Raw genomic sequence first — 12,057 nt, forward strand, 5'->3', positions numbered from 1 at the left:
TGACGTTATTTTACTAATCTCGTGAAAATAACGTTAAAAGTGGCGGAAGATTAATCAGACATTATGTGGTGGCGTTGATAGCCGAAAGACAAGGGTACATGCACCAATCGACCGGTGTGCCGATGGTTGAATGTTATGTGCCTTATGTCTGAGGCTTGATGCAAAACTTCTATCGAGCCGGGGTCCCACCGGAAGCAGCCTCTCTATTCCTACGGGGTAGAGGTAAGGCTGCCTACATCTTACCCTCCTTAGACCCTACCATAGCTTTGCTATTGGTAGGATATACTGAATACGATGATGATGATGATGATGATGATGATGATGATGATGAGCACGAGATGGGGTTTAAAATTACGCTAGATGAATTTATGATTGATCCAAGATGTACACATCAAAGCAATCCATGAAGGGTAGCATGACTCAAGCCACAAACTTGTTAGAGGTGCATAAAACATGTTTGGGGCTCGAACCGGTCTGGGTTGAAAGGACTTGAAACTAGTTCAAATTTGGTAAAAATAAAGACTGTCAAAACAGGTTTTTGCAGGTTGAAACTAGTTCAAATTTGATAAAAAAAGATTGTCAAAACAGGTTTTTGCGCAAACCGGTTCAGTTTTGAAGCCGGTTTCCATGTAGAAAGGGATTGGTTTGGTTTGTAACCATTCAGTTTGTTTTCAACTGATTCCAACCCGGTATTAAAGGATGAGTTCTCAAACCAGTTTCATAATCAGTTTGAATTCAGAGTATTAACTGGTTTGAAACAATTTTTGAACCTGTTTTATATGTGCACTGTAACATTCGTTTTTTTTCGGTTTTCGTTTTACCCGACCCATACTACAACTCGGGTCTTGAAGTTATTAATAAAAGTTGATTTTATTCATTTGCTATGTGTTAGTTCTTTACAATTCGTTTATGTGTGTTAAAAATCAAGTTATAGCAATAATAAGCAAGTTTATAATCCGCAACAGCTTTAGTTAGTTCGTTTTTCAGCTCGTTTAGCTCAGTTAGCAGCTGTAACAGTACACTTAAGTTCGTTTATGTACTCGTTTGGCCCGTTTTGTTCATTTTATCTTCAAATCCTTATCCAATTCGATCTAGGATTCAAATTTAAGATTTCTGGAACATTCTTTCATCATTATCTATCAAAAACACGTTTAAAATCATCATTTATCTTAAGATATAGCAGATGATTGATTCAAATATTGAACCTTATCAAATCGCGGTTAACTCGTCATGGCTATAAATATACGTCCATAACGCAATTAAACGAAACCACACAATCCTCTCAGCAACTCTATCATATCCCCTAAGTCAATTACATCTCTAAATCAGTTTAAGATCGAGATTGGCTTCGTGTTTTAGCGAACCCTAACCCGTATGCAATTACCAATTCAGGTTTGTTTTAGATAATTGAACTATGGGTTCTAGTCGGATTTTAACAAGGATCAAAAGCCCTCGTCAATTTCTATTGACGAAGAGCTATTAATCCTCAATTGGGATTGAATTCAAATTAGGGTTCTTATCAAATTTGGGTTTTTAACATAACCTGGTCATGTATTTATGTTTGTGTCAAATAAATGAATTGAGATGCTGGCCTGATGGCCAACACTTGTTTGGCATGTCACCAACTTGCCTGGGGCGCGGGTTTGAATCCCCCATGCCCGGTTTTGTAGTTTTTTTTATTTTATTATTGTTTTCAAATGCTTAAAACTTGTTAATAATAACAATAATAATAATAGTAATAATAGTGATAATATTAATAGTAATACTTAAACTAACAATGTTGTTATTTATTTATTTATTATTATTATTATTATTATTATTATTATTATTATTATTATTATTATTTGTTTTTGAAAAACCCTATCCATCCTAAATCCGTTATGTCATAATTCGTCACTTGTTTATATTCGTTAGATTATTAATATTGTTTGTAAATTTAATTATAGGCAAAATAGTCGGGAATCTTCGTGGAACTAACCAACTTGTTTTAATCTTTTTCTCATAAGGATCTATATTTCAAGGTGAGTAATTCACACCCCTTTTTTCGTTTTTTTGGAGCATGCGTTCCACAAATTACTTTATTTTGTATAATTGAGTCCTCAAAACACAATTCATATAAATGCGTTTACGTGTAATTGCTCGTTAATTGTTATGTGCTTATTTGACAAAGTGTTTATTTATTGTTATGGTGAACCTCATCCTCATCATCATTGGTATGATCATACACCCGTCTTAATAGCTTGACTTTGTGTCATGATGAACGAATTTTATTTGTTATTATTTCAATTAATTGTTGTAGTTACCGCATCCGCATTGAATTGTTATTTAATATTATGTATACATTAAAAACTTGTGTTTGATCACCAACTGTTGTGTTGACAAAAAAATATATACATTTTTATGCATGTTGCAGATACCTGTATTGGATGAACTATCAACGAATATTATCTAGAAATTTATTTGTTATGTTTTATTTGGATAATGTTTATTTAAATTTTGTGATGTACTTTGGTTATTTTAAATTTAATAATTAGTTATTGTCACTATATCATTGTTAGTGTCTTGTGAGCTACCGCGCAACCTGATATTTCCGTCGTAGGTTGAGGTGTGACATGCACAAGTTTCACAAAGTTAGATTTATAACAAGGACAACTTCTGATTCAAATTATTTAATCAAAATAAAATAGTGAGTTTGGATTAATTAACTCAAAAAATTTGATAACTAAACAACCTAGACATCAAGGAAAGATTACTTATTTCATATATATTGCCTATTTCCTCTTTTAATATCCCGATACAAATTATAAAACCCAAACCAACATATAACTGCTCTGTTATTCTACCGTCAAAGCCCATCATTTGCTAGCAAACAAAACCCCTTTCTCAATACTTCCCGCTAACTCTTTCTTTGCCATCTCTAAACCCACCCTGTAAATTGCGTTTAAGTCCTTCAACTTTAAATCAAATTAACAAAAGGTACAAAATTAAATCAAATAACTTCTTTGCACGTGAAACAACATTAATAATTTACCTTTCAAACTTGTTAATGGGACCAAGTGTGTATATTTCCTCTATGCCATTACGACCCAACCTCACCTTTGATGCAAAGAAAGGTAGTTCTGTAACCTACATGATAAAAATCACGGCCCACATTTTAAATCCAATAACAAACTTAACAGGAAAACAAATGCATAAAATTTAGGAAAATTACCAAAATAGACATGTTAACCAGATTTTTTCAAACAGAGATTCAGCTTTAGCCTACACTTCCATAGTTATCCTCATTTAAACCAATCAGAACACGCCACATCAGCCAAGCTGACTAAGGCTTAGCTGCCGCTTTTTGGCACAAAAACCCATGAAAATACAACGGGTCCCATCTTCTTATCACTCAGAGAGTGATACGTGTCCCTTATAGGCTAATTTAGCCTCCTGTCAACCCACCTCATTAGCCCACACTGCCATGTACCATATAACATGCTGGCTTAGCCTATGCTTTCATATATTTAAACGTAGGCTAAGTTGGCATGTTATTTGGTAGGCTAGTTTAGCATACTGATCTACTTGGCAATGTGGCTTAATGAGGTGGGTTGGCAGGAGGCTAATTTAGCCTACAAGTGAACATGTGTCACCCTCTGAGTGATCGGAAGGTGGGACCTGCTGTACTTTACTACCTTTCATGGGATTTAGTGCCGAAAAGTGCCGGCCAAGCCTTAGCCTACTTGGTCGACTATGCTGATGTGTCTCACTCTGACTGGTTTAAAATGGGGATGACTATAATGTGGCAGGCTATAGAAAAGGTGATTACTTTTGAAAAAATATTTGGTCAACATGTCTACTTTGGTAATTTTCCGTAAAAATTTAACGGGTTCTGATGGTCAATAAAAGAGAATTGAACATGAAAACATACCACAGAAGGTACAAAAGCACATTTAATAACTTCTTCATCTCCTCTTAAGCCTCTTAAACACGCATCAGCAAACTTAACAGCAGCATAGGCCTAATCTGTGGAATATGATGATGATTAAAAAATTGTACATTTGAAAGATATAAAGATTAAAGAATATGCTATGGAATTTGACCATGGAAAGAGTTGCAGATCCAGCACCAGCTTTTGCCTGTAACATGAGACTTAAGTTAGGGAATTAATATTTGAAGACTTAATAAATGGAAATTCATCATCATCATCATCGTCGTCGTCGTCATCATCATCATCATCAGTAAATCCCACCAATAGCAAAGCTATGGTAGGGTCTGAGGAGGGTAAGATGTAGACAACCTTACCTCTACCCCGTAGGAATAGAGAGGCTGCTTCCGATGAGACCCCCGGCTCGATAGTAGTTTTGCATCAAGCCTTGGGCATAAGGCACATAACACTCAACCACCGGGGCACTGGCCGAGTTTCAAGAATCGATATTTAATAAATGGAAACTAAAGTTTAAAACTAAGGTTTTTACCTCAACGACTTCGGTTCCACCATTCTGGATACGTGACGTTAGGTATGAAGTTTCTTCTGATGTAAAGGAACATGGAGGCTTAATCTGCATATATTATTTGTGTTTTAGATTTAAATCGAGAAAATATCGATTCTTGAAGGACTAGCATTGAGTAGGCCTGTAAACGAACCGAACATTTAGTGAATCGTTCATGAACTGCTTGTTTAGATGTTTAACGAACGAACATGAACGAACAAGAAATGCTCATTTTCTAAACGCACGAACATGAACAAAAATATTTGTTCGATAAACTGTGTGTGTCAGTGTTCGGTTCAAGTTAAATGAACGAACATAAAGACTTAGCATTGAGAGTAGGGGCGTTGGTTTCTGACATGATCCAACTTGCAACACACAACACATAAATAATCAGGTTTTGGTAGGCTTAGTGAACCGTTTGTGAATTGTTCAGCGGGTAGTCTATTTATACTCGTTTATTTAATCAACGATCGAACATGAACACATGCCTTGTTCATTCTTTATGTTCATGAGCCTTCATATAAGCTCATTTATGCTCGTATATTTATGTTTCTTTTAAGTTTTTCGTTTACATTCGTAATTGTAAATATGTACTTACATTTTTTAGACGCATTTACAATTTAGTCTAGTTTTAATAACCCTTTAGGCCATCACATTGTTGTTCACATTCATTTTTAATTGGTTTAAGCTCAGTTATGTTCGTTAATCTGTGATCAGTTTGTTCGTCTGTTTACATTCGTTTTTAATGTTAACAAATGAACATAAACAAACATGAACAATAAGCAAACGAAAATAAACAAGCATGTACAAGAAAACCCTGCTCATTTAATTTTTCATGTCCGGTCGTTTGTTCCATTATGGTTAAACAAACGAGAACGAACATGCTCGGTCATGTTCGTTCGGTTCGTTTACAAGCCTAGGTTTTGGGATGTAATATTGTAATGTCTAAGCCATTCAATAAATGAGTCATGTCCAGTCCTGTTTACGACTAGTTTAACACATTTATTACAACTCTCCAAACTGTTTAGCATGTATACAACACGTCAAACGTTAACCCATTTGACTTGTTTAATAAACGGGTCATGTTCAGTACTCTACAAATAACTTGAGAGGAAACATAACTTCAATACCTGAGATAGAAGGGGCAAAATGGTAACTCCAGCATGACCACCTACTACCGGAACATCAACTTCCCTTGGATCAAGCCCCAAAACTTCAGCCTTTAAACAAATAACATTAAAAGTTCCACAAACAATACATTTAGAGAATATATTGTTAAACTAATTAGTAATTACACGTATTAATCTTCATCATACCACAAAAGTATTAGCTCTAAGAACATCAAGCATTGTAACACCTAAAAGCCTCTTAGGATCATACGTCCCCGCCTTTTTAAACACCTCAGCAGCAATCAGAACCGTAGAATTAACCGGATTGCTAATTATGTTAACAATCGCATTGGGGCAACACTTAGCAATTCCTTCACAAAGTGTCTTAACGATTCCCGCGTTGATATTAAACAGATCATCATGTGTCATTCCCGGTTTTCTTGGAACGCCAGCCGGAATGATCACAAGATCCATGCCAGTAAGTGCGTCCTCTAACTGTTGTGGTCCAAGAAAACCGCGCACCTAGGTTTCAAAATGATATTATTAATATTAAGATTATAATCTAATTAAGATTAGAAGTGTGTTAATTACCACTGCACCGGTGTCCATGTGACTGATGTCAGAAGTGACGCCAGGAGTATTGGCTACATCATAAAGATGAAGAAGTGATACTAACGGATTCATCTTCATCAGCATTGAAAGTGGTTGACCAATTCCTCTAGATGCACCCAATATTGCTACTTTGAATCCTGATGATCCTCCTTTCGCACGGCAATTTGACAGTTCCAATCTCGTGTTTGCTTCCATCTTCAGACCAAAGCATTGAATAGATGAGTATATATAGAATTCAACCTATTTTGCGCATTTTGACTTTTAAAGTCAAAACACTACGCTGTTTGAAGACTGAAACCTAATTCATAGATTTTCGGTTAGTTGAGACGTTTGTGTGTTGATTAAGAATAGAGATTCTCAAGATTATTGATCCAGAACCCAACTTTCAAATCAATTAGTAGGGTTTGTTCATGTTGAGACGTTTGTGTATTCATCAAACCTTATTGAGTTATTCCATTCAGAATTCAAGGATGCATGAATCAACTGTCATTAAGTTTGAACTAACTAAACACACATACACACGCACATCATAATTGAATTTAGAATTAAAGATGAATTGAATATGAACCTGCGGTAGTTGATGAGGATGATTTAGGTGAGCTGAGATTCTGGCGATGCGTTGAATAGCAGCATCTCCTCCTCCGCCATGCATCATGTTTTAATTAATCTCTGGAAATTAGCGACGGATAATAAGTTTTACAGACGGAAATTCAATGAGTTGACGAATGAAGACGAAGAGGTATTGGGAAGTGTGATGGAGATCAGGGTTTATCTTCCTCAAAAACGGCCATTATGAATTAGGAAACGTCACACTATTGGATTAAGAGCATTCTCGTCTTTGTGAGTGGAGTTTTTGTAATTTTGATGGGAAAATGTAATGAATTTTTGTAGAGGGTGAATAAAGAAAAATGTAATGATTAAAGGGTAAAAAGAATATCATTTAATTATAAAAAAGAAAGAAATTATTGTTTTTAGTGTAAATATAGATGAAGATAGTAGGGGATCGGTTAAGAATGTTCTAACTGTTGCTAAAAAATAAATAAATGGAATAAGACCCCGAGATGAGAGATGGTTCGTTAACAAACTTGACATCTTTAAAACAAGTTTGAGAAAATTACTTTCGTGTCTCAGGCAGAGGCACAATGGGTTTCTGAAAAAAATTTGAACTCGTTGAGTCCCTGCGGTTTCAGAAATGAACAATTTCAGTCCTTGACGCTAACTGAAAATGTGGAATTACTAGTCTACCCTTTTTTATGATCCGTATAGGTCCTTATGGTTAAGCAGTGGCGTATGCATGGTAATAGGAGGGGTAGCCTCCGCTACCCCTCAACTTCTCGTCGGTAGTGTAAAAAAAAAATTAGGTCGTTTTTGTGTTTCATTACACCTGAAAAAAAATATAACGTTACTCTAATGCGTTTTAAGCCCAACCAATTTAAAATTCAACCCAACTAAACCCCAAACAAAGGTGTAAAGCCCAAACCAATAAAACTCATTAACCTTTAAAATAATATATGTTACACTTAAAACAAAATTGTTGGCCCTCAATTAATCAAAAACTACCGCCACCGTGACTAGACACCACTTCGCTGTTGCGGGTTGCCCTCTGTCAGTCTTCTCTTCTTCTCCTCCGGTCACCTGACCGGGTGACCTCCACCTCTCCACACTGCAGCCTAGAAGAGATGGTTCACCGGCTCGAACCCTCTTTCACGGTTCAACCTATAGTTTCTCAATTTAAGTATTCTTCAAATTTTAACTAAAATTATAATTGTTTATATAAATTGTCAATATAGAACAATCGTAAGTTTGTTAAAATTATTCCCGGAAGTTGTTGAGGTACTTGCTTTTATTAAAGAAGATGGAGAGATTGTGCAGCAACGAACTAATGCGAAAAGTATTCTTTAAGTATTTTAAGAGTCTTGATTTTGTGTTTTATATACACGTGTTAGACGATATTTTAGGTCTCACAAATGCTCTATCAAAACATCTTCAAAAAAAATCAAGACTTGTTAGAAGCGTCTAAGTTGATAAGCGGGACAAACCGAGCATTGAATAATCTAAGACAAAACGGGCTTGACAAGATGTTGGCTAGAGTGACATTTTTTTGTGAAAAAAACAAGATTAAGATGATAGATACGACGGAAATTAATGGTATGTAAGGCCCCGTTCCCGGAAGCCCTACTTTGGCGTTGGATTTACTCATAAACACAGTTCTAAAATCAGAATTAATTAAAAACTTTTCGCGGAATACATAATATTAAACATTCTTACATAACATGAGTGCTTGTTTTAAACAAAATACATTAAGTCTTAAAAGGTAACGTAAACGACACATGAATCTTCTTTACTTCGATGCCAGTCTTCACTTTGTTGCCACGTGTCTTCCCTCAATCAACCTGTCGCATCCTATTCACCTGCGTGCATACTAATAGTCAGCTACGCTGAGTTAGTTCTAGTTTAACAGTTTACATGATTATTCTTACACATTCTTACAACATACAATTATACATACATTCTTGCACAGATATTATAAGGGTCTGCCACCCGACTTCTTGCACAGATATTATAAGGGTCTGCCACCCGACTTCTTGCACCAATATCGTAGAGTCGGCCACTCTATTCTTGCCCAGGTATTAGAAGGGTCTGCCACCCTGACTCTTACTATTCTTTCACGTATAAATGTTTATATATATATATACACACACGTCCGAAGACACATAATACGTTCGTTCTTACTTTCATACTTTTACTTACCTTCGTCATATTTATACATACATAATTGTTCTGTGTTTTAAAGAGCCTTTCGCCCTATAACCTTCGCATATATTATCAGGATAGGCAACCCTTTATTCTTCGCCTATATTATCAGGGTAGGCAACCCTTTATTCTTTGCCTATATTATTAGGGTAGGCAACCCTTTATTTTTCGCCTATATTATTAGGGTAGGCAACCCTTTATTCTTCATTAAACTATACATATTAGGCATACCATTCATACATTATACCCTCATACATACCATTCTTTCAGTAGTTATGTCTATTTTCATATACCTCTTCACACATACGTTTAACTCTTTCTATAATAATCAGGTATATTTATAAACATTCATACGATACACATTTCCCACTTAAGGTAAGTGTATAAACTAATCATATTGTGTATGCACACAGCCCCGAAAACATAACACAGGAATGGGGCTAGAACTCACCTGGAGACGATTCCTCTCGCCGTTAATGGTAATGCCCTTCCTTAGCTGTGCACGGCTAACTGTACAACACATTACACGTGTCAACTATTCACTACCACTACTCCTTACATCTAAGCTACTGAAATCCTTGACCAAAAATGCATTTGAATATCGCTTAATCAATTGTATTAGAATTTCGTTTCGCATGGGAGCGTTTCGCTTCGCATGGGAAGGTTTCGCTTCGCATGGGGGCGTTTCGCTTCTCATGGGAAAGTTTCGCTTCGCATGGGAGCGTTTCGCTTCGTATGGGGGCGTTTCGTTTCGCATGGGGGCATTTCGCTTCGCATTTCGCTTCGCATGGGTTATTTCGCTTCGCATGGCTGTGCGATGCGAAATTCCTGCCTTTCGTCATTTTTACCATTTTAAAATCATTTTTCTCCTTGTTTCCTCCTTAGGACCCGGTTCTACTCTTCTTATGGGTTTTTGGGCTTTACCAACTTTGCATACCCGTGCTTATGAGGTCCGAACATCACCTTTTTTGTCATGCAACACACCCGTGAGGTTATAACTCACCAACTTTATGTTTTTCTTACATATTACAACCCGATCTACTAAGATACCAGTTTGCATGTCGGAACCGACCATAAACTTAACTCTTTGGCCGAAGCTTACCTTTTGTTCTCGGGTTCGGTTCAGATCTGAAACAACTCGAGTATCTGGACGTGATTCTTGTTGTTTGAAGACACTTGAACACCAAGATCTTCCTTACTTTAGCCCGGATTCGGATTCGGGTCTTGAGAGAGTATGTGTGTGTGTGTTTGTTATGTTTTTGGAAGAAAAAGAAAGTGTGGGGAAGTGGTGGATATTTATAGGAGGCTATGGGCCCCACCACCCACTCTCAATTCCAAATCTAATATTATCCAAACACTAACACACAATTAAATAAACGACACACGGTTAATAACAAATCCTTCTGTTATTTAATATTCTGAAAATACGGATGTTACAAGTCTACCCTCCTTTAAAGAGGTTTCGTCCCCGAAACCTGATTAGTCCTTATAAAAGGAATACTTCCTGTATTCATATACTTTTCTGAGCCATTTAGTTTCCTCCTTTATCGGTTTATCCGTTGTCATACAATCATCGAGTGATGCTCACGAGTTTTAGCTGTCTTTGGTAGCTTGTCCATGAAGCCTTCGATGGTATACTTCCTTCTCTAGACTTATCAAGTCCGCATGATTTCCTTAAGCATGCTTTTCTTGCTTTCATAACACTCCGTACGAAATGACCCTTCTGCCCAGTCACATCCTTTAGCAAACATACTGATTTGCAATATGCTCAAAGCATATTAATTCCATAAAACGAACCCTTTTCAGTTTCTCCTTAAGGATTTCTCCCTGAAATCCCTTTGTCTAGTCCTTAAGTTAGAATACCTCATACAATCCTTGAGCACAATCGTGACATAATTTGATGGAGAACTTCTTAAATCACCATTTAATTCTCCTTCCATTTGTAGCTCATTACTAAGACATGGGTTCATGAGCTATAGCTTTCCAAGGTAGCTTGATCATGAAGTCCATGTTGATGCATCTTCCATTTATTGACTAATCAAGTATCGTGTTGTCCTATGAACCAATTGTTGCTTACTGCATATCAGGTTAGCCTGATATATCATAACTATTTTCCTTAACCAACTTCCCTTCTAGGCATGCCTTGACATCTATATGGACCTTTATAACACTATTCTATCATCACCATTCTATATGACTTCTCACTCATGATCACATGATTATCAGTCACAACACTATTCATTTGTTTTAAGACTCAATTCATAAGCCTAAACCAATGGATGTCCGCCTGCTCCATGAGTTGCATGTGTATCAGGTATGATATAACCCCTAAATAAACATATTTCTAAACCATCCCTACACCTTTCTTACATATCTTTACATCTTCCGTCCTTTTTTTTTTGCATCCTCTTGATGTGTTTCTGCTGGTTCCACCCTCATAACACTTGCGGTTGTTCTTATCTGTGTAGGCCAGGTATCTTGTCCTCCCAAGCGTCACATACCATGAACTCATCTTTAATCGACTTCTACTTAGAGGTTTTACCTTAAGTATCTGCTTTTCGTGTAACCAACATCTTTCCTTTCACAATTTCAATATCAACCGAGCATCTTCGTCCAACGCAATTGATAATTGACACTCTATGGCTTACCGCCACCTTGCTGACGTATACTCTAACTAACCTTTTCGACGAGATAACTTCTCATATTGGTATAAATTGAGCACCTTCCTTCAAACGGTCCACAATCACACATATGGTATCATGGTTTCTAGCTGTACGTGGTAGCTTAGTTATGAAATCCATGGTGATGTGTTCTCATCTCCATTCTGGTGTTTCAAATGGTTGTATCTTTCCATACGGCTTCGCTCTTCCTTGACTTGCGAGCAGGTCAACACTTACTATCATATCCTATCACTTTTTCCTTCATACCCGGCCACCGGTAGTCCTTCTACACATCTTGGGGTAACCAGAATATTCATTCCCTGCTCTCATCCTTTATAACTTTTACTGCACCTCGCAAATTTCGCTCATGAAACTTGAAGTGCGAACTAATTTATACGACTTAACTGTCGCGATAACTTCTTAACCTTTATGGGTTACTGTGTCAGCGAC

At 36.7% G+C, this 12,057-nt stretch overlaps 1 protein-coding gene across 1 annotated transcript; it reads right to left on the bottom strand.

Moving 5' to 3' along the window:
* Positions 1-2,776: 2,776 nt before the first annotated feature.
* LOC143605130 (malate dehydrogenase, glyoxysomal-like) lies at positions 2,777-6,388 on the bottom strand. The gene is made up of 8 exons (XM_077081356.1): positions 6,173-6,388; positions 5,789-6,103; positions 5,603-5,692; positions 4,458-4,541; positions 4,083-4,118; positions 3,911-4,000; positions 3,032-3,126; positions 2,777-2,928 (listed from the first exon to the last, which is right to left on the bottom strand). The coding sequence occupies exons 1-8, from the start codon at positions 6,386-6,388 to the stop codon at positions 2,856-2,858; spliced, it is 999 nt and encodes a 332-aa protein (XP_076937471.1). The 3' UTR covers positions 2,777-2,855.
* Between the last annotated feature and the right edge of the window lie 5,669 nt (positions 6,389-12,057).

Source organism: Bidens hawaiensis, unplaced genomic scaffold (genome assembly GCF_021521415.1).
Source record: "Bidens hawaiensis isolate Kalapana, Puna unplaced genomic scaffold, B.hawaiensis_p1.1 tig00067998_1, whole genome shotgun sequence".
NCBI classification, from domain to species: Eukaryota; Viridiplantae; Streptophyta; class Magnoliopsida; order Asterales; family Asteraceae; genus Bidens; species Bidens hawaiensis.